Here is a 22,220-nt window from a genome sequence, read left to right as displayed (position 1 = left end):
AAATGTCACTTACTTGTTTCCTTCATTAAGTTCTTTAATTGTGTCGGTATATGCCTTTCAGTTTAGAGCATGATTTCGTAGTGTTTCACAGTACTGATTTATTTATTCTTTGCCTTTTTTTTATTCACCTCGCGTGAAGAGCGGGTATTCAGCTAGTGTTAAATAAGCAAAGATTTTTAAAATTAATTTAAAAATAGTTTAAATTAATTTAAAATTAGTTTTAGGCGATTAAAATTTCAACTCTCCTTACATTTAAGAAAAACTTAAGAATACTTTGTTGGAAATAATAATTTATTATTTTTTTTACTAAAGAAAAATCTGAAATACCATGTATGTAGATTTTATTAATATTTATCTTTCTTTCTTTTTATTATTATTTTTAAATAATTATTTATTATTATTATTATTTTTGCTTCTTTTAGTGATCACACTGCTTTTTAAGGGGTTAATCTAATCGAAGAATACTAATCGAAAAATTTGCTCCGGGCCTCTAATCACCTGTACAAGCCATTGACATTTCCTTATTTTATTATTACTGCCTTTTTATTAACTCGCATTCTTTGTTTGTGACAATGAAATCTTGCGATCAAAATTTCGACCACTTTCCGACTAATTTACTCAAAGTTTCAGCTTCGTGCTTCATTAAAAACTTTCAGAAGTTTCCTGGTCAGTATAAACTGATAAATCTTGATTAATCAAATTTGTCCTTACTTAAAAAATTTATTTTGAGACTAGCTTGATTTAACTTGAGCTATGCGGTAGATGGCAATATAAATTTCTTGATCATTCATGCAGAATGTATCGCTTCACATAATAGGGAATTTATATATTCCTACCACTTTAAAATAAGCTAATGCATAAATATTTTTTTCTGAAAATTACCATTAAAGCCAACTTTTTAGAAAAAATTCTCTAACGAGGGATAAATTAATTTGCTATGCCAAAGTCACATGATGTACAACATTCAAAATAAGTATTCTTTATAATAAAATAATTAGACTTTTCGGAACTTTCTATGAGAAACATCTGAAATATTTCTATTTTGTTCATTTAAAAAAAAATTATTGTATCTGATCTTTGAACTTTGGTTGAAAAAAAGAAATTTTAAGAACTGAGCATTTTTGAATGTCAGACGATACAGTAATTTATCAAGTCTTTTATTTACAGACATTTAAGTTTTTTTAAAATTAATTCTACCTATTTTTTTATAAATATATGAAGTGTAAAACACAATAAATTAATAAATTATTTTTTAAATAAATTAATCTAATGTTTTTAAAGACCAGCTTTTTAAAGATGACTTCGGAAAAAAAAGGAAGAAAAAAAAACGATATTTTTTAAAAACCAGCACAAATAATCGGCATACTAATTGCAATCGTTTGGGCAAATATAAGCTCTTTGCTTTGGAACTTAATTAATTAAGAAATATAGAATTGGAATTTTTCTAATTCATCTTTCTTAATTAGTTTAATTAGTACTTTCTTAATTAGTATTGTATGCGATTTATATGTGGTTTATTGTGTAACAGGATCCTTTAATATGAATTTATATTCTGACTGATATTTTTATCATCTAAATTAATTTAGCAAAGTATGGTAAGTCGTATATTATGATATATTCATGTTCTACATATTACGCGTAACACAATAGCATTTGTTTATATTTACATATTGTAACACATATGGATATGAAGGGGGGGAAAACGGGTATGAAATACAATATTTTAATCTTCCACCAAGGACTGATATTTTGTAATCCATATGATAAAAATTGAATCTAAGATATGATATAAACTCAAGTATTTTAAAGTATTTTTTCTCGAACATTTTTAACTTCGAGTAGTTAAAAATATTTTTATAGAAAGCCTTTCAATTTCTTTATGCAGGTAGTTCTAAAAAAAGAGGGAAATTTAAGATTCAAAGAAAATACAGTTCATAATTGAACAGTTAATTTTAGAGATTCACAAAACGGTGTATGTCAACACTGACATGTTCATGTTATGTTAATTGAACATACTAGTTTCATAATACGTTCGATTAAAACTATTTATAAAACGATTTCCATTTCCTGTTAGTAGATAGAAATCGTAATTATAATATATTTTTTTGTTTTATAAATATATTTATTCATATAAAATAAGAGTAAATGTTAAATGACAAAATCTGTTATGCAATAAAATTTGCTTTTTTTGTTGTAAAAATGGCGTTATGAATAAAGATTTCGTAAAAATAAAACACGAATAGAATTAAATAAAATCATAACTATATGTTTATTTATGTTTTATTGCAAACATTATTTGAATTAGTCACATTATATTTTTATTTATATTTAGTCAGACATTTTTGATATGGAAGAAAAGGGAAGAAATGAAACTAATGATAAAGATCTTCTATCAAGTTCATTAGAGATTCAGATGACAAAAGTTTTGAGAAAAAATTCCAAAGCAGGAAACGCTATAGATGAAATTTTCAAACCTACCTTTGTCAACTTTCAAAGATTCTGTGACAACGATACGTATGAAAAAAATGTGAGAAAACCACTAAAAGGACAAAATAAATATTTTAGAGAAAATGATCAAGTGCAAAAAACAGATAAATGCTCAAATGCTTTAATTAGTTGTGAAAAATCTCCAACTTCAGTTCATTCGTCTGTAGAACCTGTAGAGTTACGCCGAACTTCCAGAAGAATTGTCCATCGCGTCAAAAAAGATTTCGTTTTAGGTAATTTTATATTCAATAATAAATAAATATGCTCATAGCTTTTTTTTTTTTTTTTTTTTGTTGCTATTAATAGGAAAAAGCTTGCTGTGAAATGTTCAAATTAAAATCAAAATGTCAAATTTTTATGGTTGTTCGACATCATAGATTTATTATCTAAAATCATTCACATATAAATTTTAAATCCTAATTTTCTCTTATATATATTCAAATGAATTGCCCACAGCTCAATCTCATTTGCTAGTACCTACATGCTAGTTCCGTACTAGTTCCAACATATTCGTTTGCTAGTTCCTTTTCCAAACATACAGGAATCAGATAATGATAATATTGTAATTGAAGTCCGGAATCTTAGTGAAAATCGACTATCTTAAGCTCAGTTTCCCTCTCTTTTCTTCACAGACAAAAATTTATTCAATAATATTTTCTGAATTGTTATTCATCTGTTTCAATGATTTCAACTTTATTAAAACTTACAAGTAATAGAATAAGGGAATTTTTAAGAAAATTTCGTTTGACTATACTTTATGTATGAAAACGAATATATAATATGGGTTTTCCGCAACCATCTCTTACGTTTTTTAAACCCTCATTTGAAGGTGAATTCATAAGACGCTATTTATTAGGAGGACAGATTAATGAGTAAATGAAAATCAAAAGACTTTTTCAAAGTTTCTTGAAGATCATAAATCATTAAATTTATAGATAACGATCTATAAAGTCAATAAAAGCTTGAAAAAATTTAACATATGAAAACCTTTATAGCCTTTACTTCATTTAATTAAGTCAAGAACAATGTTAGAATCATTAACCTCAGTCAAAAGCATTATCGTATCATTTTCTTAAGTTATTATAGACAAAAATTTAAAAAAAATTTTTTTTAAATAAAATTGTTTGAAATACCTATGTATGTTATACATAATATATTTTTAAAATTTTTATCCTTTAAGCAGTGGTCGGCAAAACTGCATTATTTCTGTAGTTAACTACAACTTTATTTAGTTAACTACAGCGTCAACTTCTTTTTTTTTTTAAAATCAAGTGACTACAAACTACTTCTAAAATGAATGTAGTCTTTCTTCAATACTTTTATAAGACAAGCTTTGTTAGAGAATTTAATTTACACCCATGTTCAAAACGGTTTTGAATTTTAACAAGGAATCGGCTTATTTAAACAAGAGTAATTATTATAAAATATATATTATGAGTCATTTTGTTATTCTTAACCATTTTTTATAAATTTTTTCTTTTAACTTTCAACTTTTCATGCCTTTTACGAATGGGATATTTAATTTTAAAAATGTCAGGAAATTATTAAATGTGTGGAAGTTTGTTATGTGTGTAATGCTCTTTTATTTGTTTTAAGAAATAAAACGCATCGAAAATTACGAAGAAAATATGATCCATTCCATTGAAATAACATCAATGTGTTCTGAATGTACAATCGCTTTTGAAGGTGTGGCCAAAGTGCTAAATTGGCTTGTATTTATAAAAGCTAGTTTAAATGTTAGTAATACGCAATTCCTGGGTCGGACTGGCCATAGACCTGACAAAACCATCACCCCCTGTGTTCCAGCTTAAAGGTGGGGCAATCTGATCTCATGCCTCTTAGAACAAAAAAATGAAAAATAATAATAATATAGTTTTAAAACATTCTTTGTCCTAATTTGTTTTATTCTTGGAATTGAGAATAAAATATTTATTCAGAATTTTATTTATTGAATAAGCCTGGAGCTATGCAAATGCGCCACAATATAAATAACTGTAGGGAATTGCATCTTCTGCCTAACGATGTGCATAAAATTCTGAGCATACAAACTTGAGTGTACAAACCGAAGATCCACCGACAAAAGTTTGAAGTCATAGGGTCTCTTACAAATTATCAGCCCCTTTCTAAAAATGGGAAAAAGGAAAGGAAATATACTTTTGCGTAAAATGATACTTCATCTTCGCAATGATGAATTATGAAACAAAAAACCATACGTTCAATTGCGGCATAATATGCATACAATTATGAGTTAACAGGCTTTTGATTGCACAAACCGGAGCCGCAGTAGCAAAATACTTTAAGCCAAGGGACCCTTAAAATCCCCCCCCTCCCATCTAAAAAGGGAAGGGGGAAAAAAAGAAAGAAAAAAACGGAAAAATACTTCCATGCAAAATGATATTTCAACTTCGCAATAATGAATTATGAAACATAAAATACCTAATATTGCAGCATGATGTGCATTGAATTCAGAGTTAACAAACTTTTGATTATAAAAACCAAGCCCCACCTTCAAAATGTTTGCAACAAAGGGGCCTTTAAAAATTAGCTCCCCTTCCCATGAAAACGGAGGAAGAAACACTTTACCCAAAATGATACTTCAACTTTTAAGCAATGATTTGTGAAACAAAAACATACTTAATAACTTAATAATACGGCTTAATAATGAGCATTAAATTTTGAGTTAACAAGCTTTTGGGTACAAAACCGGGGCCTTACCTGCAAAATGCTTGAAACCAAGGGGATCTTAAAAGTCATATTCCCCCCTAAAATACGGAAGAAGGAAAAAAAGCATACTTACTGTTTCGACTATAATATTTATTACGGTATAGTTTAATGACGATTATTAATTTTTGTTTAATATTTTAATATTAAATAGAAATAAAGTTGAATATATTATAAAATTTACACAGCTTTTTCAAAGCTATTTTAAGAAAAATTGATAAGCTAAAACTCTTTGGTGAAAAAATTTGAATTTTGCTTTACTAATTGGCGTGTGCACAATATAGATCGGATGGTTCGCCCCCCCCCCCAATTGTTTTTAAGAAAGAATTTAAAGTAAATAAATTTATAATCTTTAATCGAACTTAGTTAAAATGGGTTTAAATCAAAACAATAAATTATTTTGTTGTTCTTCCTTCTTTTCAAACCTTTCCTCACACGTTCGTTTTGGCCAATATCAAGGTAATTAAAGCCTTTTCAAAGAGGAAAGGAAAAAAGAAAGTAAACTGGGGAGTTGTCACTGTGTTGCTTGGAATTCAGGACCCTCTAGGAAATGGCTTATTTGATCAGATCAAATATCAAAAACGTTTAGATCAAACTTGAATGGAAAAAGCATAATGTTTAACAACTGTTATTTAATTTTTTACAGATAGTGTGCCGGTGGACGAAATGGGGCAGTTATTATGGAGACAATTTATATGGAATATGTTGAGGGTCTCACCATTTTTTTAGTTCCACAGATTTTCTTTTTCCTGAACTCATAAATGTATTGGCAATAATGATCTCTCTTGTGCAGCTAAAAACTGTATTTGAGTTGAAAACTGTTTTTAACTTGTTTTCATTTTAAACATTAGTAATATGTTTCGAAATTAGTGCAATATCTCGAAATAATGAAATAAGTTGATCTAAATCAACTTATTTTTGCTAATTTCTAATTGATTATGTAGTGAAAAGTAGTTACATAAATGCTAATATCTCATTCATAACAATCTATACAATTTAATATTTTTTGCTGATTCGAAAGATCATTAGTTTTATTGGGCTATAATTTGTTTGTTTGTTTTTTAAATTGTTTTCACGAATCAGCTCTTAAAAAGTTGAAATGCACACATTAAAGGAAAATTTATGACATGTATTTTTGTTTAAGGGAATTTAAATATTGACGGAGGAAAAAGGGCGCGTCAGAAAATTTTTGGGTTACCACAGTTGAAGCGACGTTTGAAACTGTTTCGACAGTCAGGAAACATATATTTTTGAAAAATACATTTTTGGAAAATATATTTTTGGAACGAAAACAAGCCAGTTTCCTTTGATGTATTTTATTGATAATAATTAAATTAAGGATCAACAAAACTAATTTCTAACAATAAATTCTAAAATTAACGGTGTCCACTAAAAAGTAAGGATTTTAAAAGATTTATATATAAAATGTTTAGCTTATTAAGCTATTATGTTTAAAATTTCTTATAAATTATGTAAATCCAGGCACTGAGCGAAATCAATAACGCTTCATTTCCAAAAATTTGAAGACATTTCATTCATTCAAGGGGCCCTAATTCAATTCCCTCCCTTCCTTGGGCCCCAAATCTTCAGTCCAACCCTGCGCAATTCTTATTAACACTTAGCAACAAGGGCATTCTTATTACATTCATTGACGGATCCGCGAAGATTTTTATCAATTAGATTCGGAAAAAAAAATTTGCGTTTCAACCCTATTACTTCACTTAACTATTGTTACAAGTAGTTGCCAGAAATCACTATAAACTACAATTTTTTTTCGTATCGCCCTACTGACTACACTATCTTTAAAAAAAGTAGCACACTACACCATAAACTACAAAAATTTAGCTATTATAGTACTTCCGTAGTTTCGCTACTCGCAGCGCGTTACTTTCGACCACAGCTCTTAAGTATATGTTTGTCATAAATACATATAAATTGGCAATGTAATTTGTTTTTGAGTGAAAAAAGTCAAATTTAAAAATAGTCAAATGAAAACATATAGCTGTTAAGTCAATAGATGAATTTCGGTCTACAATCATTGCCTTATTGAGCTAACTGTAAGATATTTTCTTTCATGTAACGCAAAAGTGAGTATTTTCAAAGTAACCGAAATGCAAATTTTTCTTGATACTCAGGATTTGGATTTCCTTCGTGTCCAGATAGAACCAAAGTTACAACGTTAAAGAGTTAGTTATAATTAATATTGAAGGCTAGACATTTGCTTTGTGGAGAGAATATTTATTACTGATGGTGATCAAATAAAAACATTTTAAATAATATTATTAATAATGATGAATAATATTTCTGTTTTCCAGATTTTCCTAGTATTAAAAAACAAGCCAGACCTAAGACAACTATCCCAGGTAGTTAATCACAGAACTTTGAAAAATCTATTTTAATAAATATTTAATATGTAAAGATTACTTATACCTTATTATCGTTTTTATTATTTTATTAAATAATTTAGGTATTGGATTTAAAGTATTTCATTATTATATTTGACGAAATCGTATCTCGTATATAATTGTTGTTTGAATAAACATAATTATTTTAAAACTTACAGTGCGCCATAAATAAAGAAGAGTTAACACCAAGAATACTTTTTATCTAATGATTGGATTTTACTGCATTAAAAGTAGTTTTTAATGGTTCAAGACCTTAATTATAATAATTAATTGGTGTAGCAGATGTTTTTTAAGTAATGAAATCAGACACAAAAACGTACCCTATATAAACATACCTCTATATACCATTTTTTCGTGAATAGAAACATTTTAATACACAATTTTAAAATGCATTTCTTCTAAGGTTACTTGTTCATTATATTCATAATAATTATTTTTTATTGTTTTATTTAATAAACGTAGAAAAATTTTGAATTGTAAGACATATAAATTTTTACACTTATTAAAATAATGAAATTTCAAATGGCGGTAGAATATTTCTTGAGAAATACGACTTTTTTAAAAATTAAATAAACTCAGAAGCTGTTTGACCGATTTCGTACAAATTTTGTATTTTGTCATCTAAATTACATACTTTAAAATGAGATTAAAAATTTTTATATCATACAATAATCAGTAGATAAAATAGTAAGAAATAATAAATAATTATTTAAAAAAAAAATTTTTTGCATGCTTGGTTAATTCTTTGGATAAAAAAATTTTATTACTGTCTGTGAAAATTTTTTGTTCGCCTAGAAAATTCTCGAGACATAGCGAAATACGCAAAAAGTAAAATTATCATTAAGATAATACAGCTTACCCACCCCTTACATTGAGTATCAAAATTCCGAATGTCTGAGTGTCGAAAAGGCATGTTTATTCAGAGAAAGTACGTTTTTGCGTTAAAAATTTTTTTTCACTTAAAATATCGTCTGCACTAAATTGACATATTTTAAGCTAGTCCCACAAACCATTAAGATTGATTCATAATGTGTGAAAATCCGATCATGAGATCAAAAGTTACTCAGGGTGTGCCTTTTTTTATTTTGCGCTCTATTCCTGATTCGTGAAACCGAATTAAAATATTGTCAAACTATAAAAGAATAATTAAACATAAATCGTCATTTTTGCGAGAAAATTATTGAAAAACAGTAGTGTCATCTGTTGTGATTTAGGAGCATAATGTGATTAGAAATGTAAAAAAAAAATAATATTTATGTCTTATTGAACACAGAACACAAAGACAGTATAAGAGTGTTCTCACAATTAAACCTGGGGACTCACTGCATACAAGTTATTATGAAATCAAGGCTATTAAAGTTTAAAGCAGTCTCATCGCCATCGAAATAACTGCCTCTGTTTCTATGCTTGATTTGAGAGTAATCCGTTGCATTCTAAGAAATGAAAGTTTACACACACAATTTTGAATTTCTATATATAGTGCGTACTTATTCTACTATGTTGGCCAATTTTATTCAAATTTTGGATTTTATAATTTTAAATTATATAGTTTTAAAATTATATAGTTTTTAAAGTTATTTATATAAATCTGTATACTTTACATAGCAAATTGTTTTCGAACTGTAATAAATTAAATAATAAAAAGATTGTAAATAATTATAAGAAAAAATTAACATGATATTATCTTCAAAAATAATTTTTATAAATACAGAATGTTTTTGTTTTTTTAATCACTTAAATAGTTTTAGAGATAATATGAAGTAAGCAAAATTTCGTTATTCAAAGCTAAGTTTTGACTCAACTATTCCGACAATTTTATTTCCGAGTTGCGGCGTCCCCTCTCCACTCCTCATGTTTTGAGGGCTAAGAATCAAGAAAATTTTTATTTTCGCTGCGAAAGTATGTTATTGTGTCTGATTTCGTAACTTTAAACAGTGTGAATTAAATAGCATATTTAAGCTTAGACCTTTGAACTGTTAAGATTAAGTTCTAATATTCAAAAATTGGCATTTTAGTAAGTGCAAATCTGATCCTTACATTAAAAGTCATTTAGTATGTATTTTATTTTGCGTACTGTACACTTGGAGGCCGCTTCGTAAGAAAAGTATAGTCCATTCAATTACGATTCATTACAATTCTGTAACAAAAGTTAGATAGGTTGGGATTTTTTTTGAACATCAATTTTTACATAAAAATATTCAAAAAAAATTTACTTCAATCACTTTTCATTACAGTCATTTCATTTTACCATTAACTACCGAGTTACCCTAAAGTAGAAATATTTTCAACAAAATATACAGAAAACAGAATTAATGTACAACAGATCATTAAACAGAAAACATTAATGTTATAGATTTTAAAAAGGTTTTAACCTTCTAAAAATTTTTTCCCGTTTTATTTAATTGACGAACAAAAAGCCTTTATCTACCATGACAAAATTGTAACTTGTTTTTAAATAAAAATATAAAAAGTTCTTACATAATATATAAATTTATTTTTATGAAAATAAAATCAAAATTTCCCCATCTAAAATCCAACAAATATACATAGGCTACAAATTTATTATATTAATATTACCATTTGACCTATCTGCGGTTAAATTATAAAAAATGGTCATGTTCGAATGTTCGTCAAATGTTTAAGTAGACACACACAAAAAAAAAAAAAAAGGAAAGGGGATAAATCAAATGGATTTTGAATTTCTAATCCTCTAATAGAGTTAAAATCCGTGCTCTATCTTAACATTATCAAATCAAAATCCCTATTACTGGATTAAAAAAAATATTTCAAAATTATTGAAAACAAATGGTTGTTGTGATAATTGAAAATTCTTCTTATAATGCAATCGTTTTATTGGTAGGATACCTGGGAAAAAAGAAAGAAAAAGAAGTTCGAAGACCTGGTAGACCTAGAAAAAATCCAGAGGCAAAACTTTCAAAATTAGGTGATTGTTTTTCTTACGGAATATATTAGTAGATGCTTATGTTTTTTGTTGAGTGTTAACCATCACATAGCAAAATAGCCAATGTCAGTTTATTCAATAATAATTTATATTCTAAACACAATACACCAATGAGATGTTTATCGTAAAAGTTTTAGTGCGTATCAATGGAGCAACTTCTTTTTTCACGGTGAATGACATAGTGGTGATACAGGGTTAGCCTAAATTATTCATTCAGATTTGATGAAAAGATACAATTGCTCACTAAGTTTCTGGTATGCATACAACAAATGTTCAATGTGTGCAATATCTTTTGGGCATAATTTTCTCTTGGATGACTTAATTTTGATGGCTTAATATATTTGCTAACGTTTGAAGTAATCCCTTGAAAAATTCCCATTTAAATAAGTAGCCCCTATATTGAGTATTGAGTGAATGTGAAATATTATACGAAAAAGTTAGTCAGTTGTGGGTTTTTTCTTTTTCTTTAATTTAAGCTATACAATAGATGATTTGAACGTTAAAAACGGTGAAGGTAAAAAATAGGGAGAATTCAAACTTCAAATTAATAAAAAGACATTCGATGTCCGTGTTCATCAGCATTCCAACATACGAGAGGCCATTATTTTTTGTTTATTAAACTTCAAAAATTTTCAAAAATGAAATCTTGATTTTTTTTTTTTTTTTTTTTTTTTACAAATTTAAAAGAACTAGGATGCTCAGTCCCCTGCTCGTTCCTCTCGTCTACCCCCGTGGTTGCATCGCATTCCTCGTCTGTTTTCTCCCCCCCCCCTTTTTTTTTTTAATATCTTTTCTTTGATGTCAATATTTCTCCAAAGGAAGAAAAATTGCTTTTTAAATCTATACATTTTATAATTTTATGTTTGAACACTTTCTTAATATGTTAGTCGTAAAAAATGAACAATTACTTAGATTTGAAAAATAGTCAACTGTGCTTCAAAATAAATAAATAAATTGTGATACAATAATAAATTCGAAGTGATTCTTGATTCTTTGCTTATTAACAATATGTAACGATAGCCTTTCTTTGGATTACAGAATGTTAATGTTTACATCCTGTAACATCCAATCTTTTCTCGTTTTTTAATTTTATTTATTAATTTTTTCGCTACTTTTGACACCAACCCCGAGCGAAGTTAAGCGCGAGCTTATAAAATGAAGGTCTTGAGAGAGATTAATTTAATACAACAATGGATAAATGATTAATATTTAAACAAAAAGATGGAAAAAAAATTCGTGGAAAAAGAACTTAGGATTTCAGTAATTTTTGAAAAAATTGGAATTTCGAAAAAAGTTCTTAAATAAAAATGGCTCTTTCAGCACCTCAAAATTCAATTCGGTATTTATAATTCCACTAGACCGGCCCAAATTATATTTTTTACACGCTTAACAGATGATAATTCTCGAGCTTTTTATAGAATCTTACATTTATTTTATTTTTTATTCCATCGTACTCTCTGTGAATTTTCTAAACACTTTCGTAACTCTTACAGCAAACTAGTTTTTGCGCAGCATTATAAAATGTAACATAAGGCGAAAAAAGTGAGAAAAAATCCGTAAACAGAAAGCACTTAAAATTACCATATTTTTCGAATCAAGTAACATTTTAAAAAAGCTCGAGTTCAGTTCATAGTCAAAAATAGTCCTTTTAACAATTCAAATTTCAAATCTGTAGCTTTATTCCTCTGGCCTTCAAAATGGCCCGCGTTGTATTTTGACTATAAGTTTAACAGTTAATAATTCTATAACCAATAATAACTGACTAATTTTTTTTATTTCATCGTACTCCCTTTACATTTTTCTACTCACCTTCATAATTTAAAATTTTGAAGTTTTATAGATTTTGCACAACAAAATAAAATGGAATGTTAATTTGAACACCCAAAATGCCGGAGACGCTTACGATTTTTTCCGTATAGAGAGATTTCCCCCACTCTCCAGGAATTGAAGTATAAATTAAAAAAAATAATCATAAATAAATAAATAAGGAGAAGAAAAGAATACTATAAAAATTAATTAATATACTTAAGTATTTTATGCGGATATTTTATTGTCAGCCAGAAATATTTGTTCAAATAAACTATTGTTCCTTACAAAAGTAACAATTTATGTTTGTAATGCATATAAGCAGAGGATCTCGAAAACAGCCTATGACTCTAAAATAGGAAAGTGTATCTCTGAATGAATTTATTTCACTTATTAAACCCAAAACTGGTCCTTCTTAATCCTATTTCCAACTTCCATTACTATTTTTAAATCCTGATTTCTATTTTAGATGAACATGGAAGTACGACATCGACACTTTCTCCGAATAATGCAGTTTCTTCTGCATTTAGCCCGCAATTCCAAAGCTATCTGCAAACTTCATATTATCCAAAGTCAAGCAACAGAGAAATTAAAACCTTCAGCTTTAAGGATCAGGATCCGTTCATATACTCTTCTCATAAAGTTGACGACTTGAACATCAAAACATCGAAAATACCAGCAATACATCAAGGTTTTAATGACAATCAGCTGGCAACTTCTTCGAAGCCAACTGTGATTTATTTTAAATTTCCAAAAAATTGCACAAAAGTTTCTTCTTCAAGAAAATCAAAGCATCGAAATGTTAGAGAAGACATTTCGAATTCTCAGATTACTAGTTACGAACAATATCGAGAAACAACTGATAAAATTTATTTACAACAAAAGTATGGAATGATTGATATGGTCCTCGTGGATTATTTTTACGGTATGTATAAAGAGATAGTTTAATTTCGTATAAAAAATTGATATTTTAAATGAAGTCGGAATTATTGTCAGGCATAATTTTTAAGAATTATATCTTAGAAAACATAGGTAATTTTTTTTTATTTACAAATGAGATTGCAAACTTACTATAAAATGAAAATTCACAAAATTAAATTCAAAATTTTTACATGCCTAAAGATCATTCACTCTTAAAATTGCGAATTCTTAATCTTAGCGCATAAAGAGTACAAATAATTCACATTAAGATTAACACATATACACTTTATTATGGTACTATGGGGTAAAACTATAGGAACACGAGGGGGAAAAAATAGTTTTCTTAACAGAGGAACTATTTTCAAAAATTTTTAAGCTAAATTCCAATATTTGAAGGGTAGAAAAAGTTGAATAGTTCCTTGGATGTGATTGAGAAAATAACTTAATCGTTTGTTGAAATAAAAACTGTGTATTTTAATTTGCTTTATCTCTCTATATAGTGTTGTTTTGATGAAATTGAAACGTTATGTCTTACAGTTAGAAGAGTACTTTAGCTCATTAACACATAAGAACGAGACGGTTATACCGAGCTAAATAAAACAGTTATAACGTATACCCAATATAACGAAATAAATAAAGATTGGGAAAAACAAAAGAGAAAAAAAAAATAACTAGGATGATGAGAACTAGTATTTACTTGAAGAAGATAAGCTTATTTGACGTCATCAAGTTTAAACCTACAACAATTACTTGTCGTATAAATGGTACAAGGTTCATAGATTACAAAAAGGTAACTTCTAAATTTGGTTATTTCAATAAAAGGCAAAATAGCTCATGATGCAAAGGGCGAGGGGGGGGGGTGATTGAAGAAAATATTTAATTAAATTCAAATTTCTTTCAAAGTAATTAACGACATTATTTACATTCATTCCTTTAAATTTATTGCAAAATATAAAATTTATATTACATTAGAATAATTATTTTTTTAACTATTAGGTATAAGTCAAGGAAATATCCAGCAAGCTGATCTGCTGTTAAGAAGATACATATACCGAGAACAAGAACTGCTGCCTTGTGATTTTGTTTATCCTTTCTCAAAGACTCAACATTTGGTAAATCATACTTGGTCATTCATTTCTGTATTTTCCTCTTTTTATTTTATTTATTTATTTTTACTTAATTTTTTGGTGAAAAAAATTATTGTATGAATTCAAAACGCAGATTTAATAGAATTTGTGTTAGATCAATCATCTTTTCAAACTAATGAAATTTACAATATTTCAAATATATTTTTAAATTTATAAAATTTTTATCGATTACAAGCAATAAATTGTAATCGCGGTTGCAAGTTATCATGGTTATATAGTATAAAAATCCGTGATTGTAAATATTCAGAATTTACTTTGTGTAATCTTAACAATATTATTACATGTAATCTTAACAAGGAACAATTGCTGGTAATTATGATGACAAGAATTAAAATCTATAATTTCAAATAATCCTAATCATAAGTAATTGTGATTACAAATAATCGTAAGTAATTATGATTATGAATAATAATAGTTGATAACAACATCGTAATCTAACTATTACAAGTTATCCTGAATATAAGTAATTATATTATTGGATTCAGTATGACTATAAGTAATCAATTTTAAATAATCTTGATTACATTGTAATCGGATTATATAAATTGTATCATTTATAATAATGTCTTAATGTTATGCCTAAATGAATTCTAGTGTTTAATTTTACAAGTTGTGTTTCTATTAGCGGGGGGGAAAAAGAGCGTTACTCTTAAGTAATCTAAAGTTTTATTGTTCAGTAATAAAGATAGCTTCAAAAAATTAAAATTGTGGCAAACTGTTCATTACCCTTTTCACTGTAAGTAGTAAAACGTTGCAAGATTTATAAAAAAGAAGAGCCGTGGGAGGTGACCCAGGCTGGCAGGTATCTCCAGAGCCGTGATGGCTCAGGGGATAGAGCATTAGCCTTCCAATGAGGTGAACTAGGTTCGATTCCCAACTATGGCTGGTTGATACGAATTCCGCATCTGGCTTGCACCGACCACAATGCTGACGTAAAATATCCTCAGAGTTAGACGGATCATGGGCTTGAATCCGCTTTAGGGATAGCCGTAGGAGATTTTCATGATTTTACTCTCGAAATGCGGGTTAGTTCCATAAAAAAAGTCGTCCATGAAGGCTAGTTCAAAATTATAAAGCTACGTAGTAGAACATTGACAGTCATAAACTCAAAATTTGGTCGGCTATTCAATTTCGATCTTAAAATAAAGTAATTTTTTTTAATAAGTACTATTTTTAATTGTACTGTTCGTGAACAAAACCTTTATAACGCCTAATCTAAACTATTTATTCTATTGACTCGGGGTTTGGCGCATTCACTTCAGGTTGGAAAGCATACATTAGAAACTTATTTTACTTGTAGCAATGTTAGGCGCTTAAATAAGTACTTGTCGAAAATACGACAACTTTTTGCATAAAAATCGTATAACAAAATAAAACTCAGCCGGTGGTGGTGACTAATCGAAATCCGAATTTCCCACTTAGCGCGTAGAATTTAAATGAAATCGGTCAAATAATTTCTCAGTTAACAAATTTAAAAAAGTCGTGAATTTGATTTTTCAAGAATTATTCGGCTGATTAAATTTAAATTTTTTTATTTCGTCATTTAAAATTATATAGATTACAAAATACTCTAAAAAAGTGCATAAATTACAATCGAAAAACTCTCGACAATTATTAAATAAAATATTAAATAATTTAAATTGTTTGCATGCTTGGATAAACGAAATTGTGGCAAAAAAGTTTTGATTCGTTTAAAACTTGTCAAAATATAGGGAAATATAGCAAAAATTTCGACCGTTCTTCTGACTTTCAAATTGCCACTATAAATATTAAAAATGCGACTTTTCCAAAATTCGATTTATCAGGAACTATACGACCGATTTTGCTCAAATTTTGTATTTTGCTATTTAAAATTGTATTCTTTAAAAAGATGTAAAAAGTTGTATATTTTACAATTCAAAAGTTTTTCGACTAATAAATAATAAAAATAAATAAAATAATAAATATGTACTAAAAGTTATAATTTGAATCGAATAATCTTTGAACAAACGAATTTTATAATTGTGTGCAAAATTTTTTCAATTTGCTTAAAAGGTTCTCGAAATATGGTGAAATACGCAAAAAGTAAAATTTACACCTGAATTATTACCTGACCACAGTATACAGACTATATTTCCCACATTGTGACTAAAACCCTATATTTTGGGGGTTAGAAATCCGAAACTGACGGGAAAAGGGTATCGTACGTTTATTTAGAGAAAGTACGTTTTTGTGTCTGATCTCGTAACTTAAAATAGCGATTGCATTAATTAATTAGCGTAATTAAGGTCACCCACTTGAACTATTAAGATTGAATCCTACAATGTGAAGATCCAATCATTATATCAAAAGTTATACAGGGTGGTCCGTTTATTTATTTATTTTTATTTATTTTTTATATATATTTATTTATTTCTTGCGCTCTGTACAGGAAGTACAATGGAATAACAAAAATTAACATTCGATATTCAGGTCGATCATGGCAAACTGTTAAATTTGCTGGAAAAAATACTATTCGGGTACAAACCGCTGGAGTGCAACTACAAAGTTGAGATGCACTATACTGAGAAGGCCATATTTGTTTAAAAAGTTGTCACATTTTTTTTCGAAATTCTAATTTGTTCGAAAATTATTGTAATTTTAATTACTTTCTTTCATGGCAATGCTTTATTTTTTTTAAATTAATTTATTTTTTGCTTTACGTTACATTTTGCTTTTTTACGAAAAATCTATTAGACTTCGAAATTTGAAATTACGAATAACGTGAGTACGACGAAATAATAATGATGGAAAAAAATTAATAAGATTCGACATTTAGTTCGAGAATTATCAAGTGTTAGACTTTTTTTTTTTGCTTTAAACATTTACTATTTATTTCTTTTTAGTTTACTATTTAGTTCACTATTTAGATTACTATTAGTTTTACTATTTATTTCTAGATTTTTATTTCTTTGTTCGGTTAGGTCGCGCTCGAGTAGATGTCAATCAAAAGCAGCAAGTAACAAAAATTAGACAAAGAAAGAGGGAGATGGAGAACATGTTGCCAGATATAAATCTTAACATTTATATTGGACATTTTAAAAACAATTAAAAATGAAAATAAAAACTTATTTAAATGCAATAAAAACAATTTCCTGATTGAATTGTTATAAGTTTCGTCAATAAGAAATAGAATTATCATCAACTTCTCATTCATTTCTTTTTTATAAGTCCCACTATCTGTATTCCTTAGCACATATGAATATTTTTCAAATCTAGGCAAATGACTATTTTATTAAGATTTACTTATTAACAGAGTGTTCTTAAATATTTTAAAAAGCAAAATATTCTGAGTTTTCGTGGAAAATATTAATATCTAAGAAGGAAAAAAAAATGAGAAGTAATTACGAGGATTTGCAAGCTGAGCGAGAATGGGGTAAAGCTTTCTAGATTTAAAAAAATTTAATTTTCGAAAAAGATAATTAGTATCTTAAAGGTAATTTTATTTATGAAGAATCTGCGGCACTAATTAAGATTATTTTAATTTAATGCAATTACAAATTAGTTTACATAAGTAACAATGACTATTTGCTTGATTAAAAACTTCATTCGCTTAAAAAATATACAAATTGGAAACAGCAGTCGACGTGTTTCATGCGCTCAAAAACAGGCGCCCATTTTCAAGGCTTGCCAGACGTGAATGAGAAGAAACAAAAGTGATATGAAATGAAAACGTAAAGTTGCTGACGAAAAAAGGAAAACTGAAGGTGAAAAACCAATGATTATATTCTGAAGCGAATTACCTCTTTACTGCATTTTACCTCTTTAGTTTCTTGAAATTAATTATTTAAATTATTTGATGACTATTTGTTTTGTTAGGGGGAAAACAATGAAGACATCCGTAATACGTGGAATAATGGAGTGCTTCCTGAATCGGGTAAGTCCTTAATTTTCTGAGCTATGGATATTTCTTATTAACAGGAAAATTAAAAATATTTCAAAGAATAATTATCAAACTTGCTGTGTCCTAAAAAAAACTTGCATTTTGTCTAACTTTTTAAAAAAATTTTATATTTTTATTTTCAATAAAAATTTTAATTACGTAAGTTATTTCAGTAATCGAATTTGTTTCTTACTGCTCTTATTATTCAGCGTATAGTCTTAAAAATTGTCCTTACGTTGCTAAGATAATAGATATGTAGCAGAACAACCAATGAGTGAGCACGCGTATACGTCGATAAACTAATTTTAAATTATCTATAAAATTTGAGATAAAGATCATGAACAGCTTTAGGTTTGTCCGATATTTCGCTTTGAGAAAATAAAAATAGCAAAACTAAATAAAATATTGAATATTATTTTGTGTAAACACTTAGTTAAAAGTTAGGTTCGTTAATTATTAAAATTAATTAATTCGGTTTCTTTTATTTGAATCAGATTATTAAGTTCAAATCCTCAATAAAAATAAACGTTCTTTTCCAGTACATCAGGATAACATTGTCCTACCAACTACTATATGGGAGTACTAGTTAAAATAACTTTTGATAATTCTGACAAGCAAAAATGCGGTATATTTTAGAAGGTGAGATCTACCGCCGTTTCTATTCATTTCAACCGAACCTTGAATTGAACCTACAGCAGGTTTATTGCTACGAGCAATTTAGGTGTATGCTTAATTATAACAGTTTTTAGGACTTAAACAAAAAAATAGTAGCCAAACAAATTGCAATTTTTATTACAAAAAAGATCGAGTTTTTCTTTTCTTTTTACATGTTAAATTTGGTTTTATAAGGGATTTTAACTGTAAAAAAAATCAATAAGTTATTTGCGAATTTACTTTGGTGTGACCGATATTGTATGCTGCTATGTAAATAATGTTTTTTTCTTTCTTTTTTTTCTAAGGGCACACTCATTTTAAACGACAATATTTCTATGATGCAATAGTGTTTACTTCAAGTATAATAACTTATCCATTTAACATAGCACTGTCATTTACGTAATGTCTGTAACGTGACGTAATTAAATTACTGACATTTTAAAAATAACTGAATTCAGTTATTACCAGATATACAGCAATGTTAACATTGCTGTATATCTGGAAAGTCTGAAGGGGCCACACTGGCCCTTTCCTGATTGTTTGTGTGTTGATCAACTAGACATCCAAAATCTTAAAATATAATCATAATTAATGTAACAAAAAATGTATTAGGGATTTGGTCATCAAAATTCTTCAGTATTTTATTTCTTTTGATTAATGAAAATATTTTATTAAACGGAACACTGGCGTTTCAAATGTTATATGTCAGTCTCTTAGATATCTGAGTTTCCTTCTCTCTATAAATAATAATTGAAGATATGTTGAAAATACCTAAGGAGCCACTATGGTATCTCCCGTCATAGGCATAAGGTTTTATACATACATCCCTAACATATACACTAGCGCATGGATGATTAAATAGGCATTACATTAAATCAAATTATTAAAAGTCAGAAATACTCAGTACTTTTAGAAAGTTATTCTTTAAATTATAGAACAATTAAAAAAACGAGAGGGACCAAAATGGAGCCAGCCGTTTTTCTAGTGTTTATTTATAAAATTATAGCTCTGCAAAAGTAAATACTGATGTTTACTTATACAGTATCTTTGTTAGCCCTAATTACTAATTAAGAGGCCGGGATAGCCTGGTTGGTAGGACACTGGGCCCATGTCCAAGAGGTCGTGGGTTCGATCCTCGCCAGCCGAAGACTCCCCGTGGAGTAAATGGTGACTGATGCACGTTAAATCTGTCGAGTCTCAAAGTCCTCCATGTTCCCATAACAAATCATACCTCTGGGGGTACTGATTCAGGAGTTTCCTTGTCTTCTGGATTGGTTCGAAATTACAAGGCTACGGAGTTGAACATTAGTAGTCGTAAACCCAAAATTGGGTCTGCTGTTCCACGACGGTTATATAATAAAATAAAAAATTACTAATTAAGAAGTTTCTAAAACTATAACATTTTGTTTCCTTTATCTAATAATTTAACTAGTTTTTATTCTTACATCTTTAATTTACTTAACTTCTAATTCATAAAATTTATGATATAGATATCCAATAATTTCTAACCTAAGAAAAACTTGATTATGATGCTTTGATCTCCAGTAAAAATTGACATTGATACTTTCAATGGGCTAAAAGTGAAATGTCAAGTTTTGAGAAAAGTGAAAAAAAGAAGAGTGAATTAAAAGAAAAAGAGAGAAAAACTATGGAAATTAATAAGTTCTATTTACTGCGCATAAGCTGCAAGTATATAAAACTCGTAAAATAGTTAAAAACGTAAAGAAAACATGGAAAATAAATATAATAAAGATTAATGAAAAGAGAAGAAAAATTATTAGAATAAAATATTTTTAAAAAATAGTTAAAAAAATGTATTTTAAAAGATTATAAAAAAGCCGGGAAAAAAATATTGAAAAGATATAATCTCGTCATCAGCTTACACGATTATATCCGCAAAAAGGAATGCTTTCTTCTCACACGATTATATCCGCACGAAAAGAAGCGCTTTCTAAAAATCTCTCTATTTACGTTTCTAATCTGTATTTGCGTTTCTGCTTTCATATTTTGTAATCTGGCAGGTTTATCACGAAAATATTTTAATTCTGATTCTGGTATGAGTAAGTTAATTTGAATTCTATACTCGCTTTATAGATTACGTTTAGTGTTCTATTCATTTCATACATTTTATTTTCTGTTTTTTTGTTGATATGTGTTATTTCGTATATTTTTTACTTAAAGAAACTATTTTCGTTTTAATTTTTTGAGTGCTCCTCGCATTACTGTATTGATATATTTTACTTTCTTATACAATATTAGAAAGCATTTTTTCTCTGCGGATACAATCGTGAGAGCTGAGGACGAGATTATATATTTTCCTTATTTTGTTTTCTGGATTTTTAATAATTTTTTTTAAACAAATTTTTTTTTAAAAGTATTATAATTATATATATTTAATAATTTTCCTTCTCTTTTCATTAATCTTTATTATATTATTTTCCATATTTTTAACTATATATGACATTTTGTCCTTTTCTCTTTTAAAATAGTACTTTCAAAAATGGTGACGTACGCATTATGTTTGGTTTGTACTAGCCTAAAAATCAAGACAAAATCACTCTAGTTAATGGCGCTTGAAAATATGCTAGTACTGCTTTAGATGATTTTCTTCTACTGTTGGATAGGTAATAATAATGTAGTGTAATAATCCTGCTCAAGTAGTTATTATCCCTTTTCCAACTCAATATAAAGGTAATATAAAATATAACAATTACAACTCAAATATTTGGCGACATATTATAAAATAAATAATTTGTTGGAAATATGTAAAGACACATGAAATTTCCTAAAGGATTTTATAATTCTTATATTTCAGATTCACCAGTATTCATCGAAATCGATACTTTAAATCGTCAAGTGATTGTTGACTCCATACGAATTTTATATGATGAGGAATCAGTTTTAGAATATTAGTAAGAAAGCAGATAGTACACGAGTAAGGAGTGCAAAACTTTTAGCTTCATTATTCTAACTCAAAATATATAATTATTATTCTATTAAAATATGTAAAAAAAAAATTGGTCTTTATTTGTGACTCTCTTATGATTATTTCTTTGATTTATCGTTCCAACATAAAAAAAAATTTTAAAGCATTTTTTTATCAATAACTGCAATTTAATAAACTTAAGGGCACAATGTGAAGAAAAAAAAAACTATAAAGTATAAAATTTTTAAGAAAGTAATTTTACATGCCGAATAGAAAAACGATCCAATAG

At 27.8% G+C, this 22,220-nt stretch overlaps 1 protein-coding gene across 1 annotated transcript; it reads left to right on the top strand.

Moving 5' to 3' along the window:
- The first annotated feature begins 1,215 nt into the window (after window positions 1-1,215).
- On the top strand, window positions 1,216-22,095 carry LOC107437067 (uncharacterized). The gene is made up of 8 exons (XM_043039331.3): window positions 1,216-1,595; window positions 2,333-2,720; window positions 7,524-7,571; window positions 10,474-10,557; window positions 12,851-13,306; window positions 14,299-14,414; window positions 18,288-18,345; window positions 21,821-22,095. Exons 1-8 carry the CDS (start codon window positions 1,593-1,595, stop codon window positions 21,916-21,918), a joined length of 1,251 nt encoding a protein of 416 aa, XP_042895265.3. The 5' UTR covers window positions 1,216-1,592; the 3' UTR covers window positions 21,919-22,095.
- The last annotated feature ends 125 nt before the right edge of the window (window positions 22,096-22,220 follow it).

The sequence above is a fragment of the Parasteatoda tepidariorum genome, chromosome 3, assembly GCF_982258835.1.
Source record: "Parasteatoda tepidariorum strain Cologne lab strain chromosome 3, Ptep-v5.0, whole genome shotgun sequence".
In the NCBI taxonomy this organism is placed as follows: Eukaryota; Metazoa; Arthropoda; class Arachnida; order Araneae; family Theridiidae; genus Parasteatoda; species Parasteatoda tepidariorum.
Note: the sequence above shows the minus strand (reverse complement) of the source record. Positions and strands in the feature narration are given on the sequence as shown.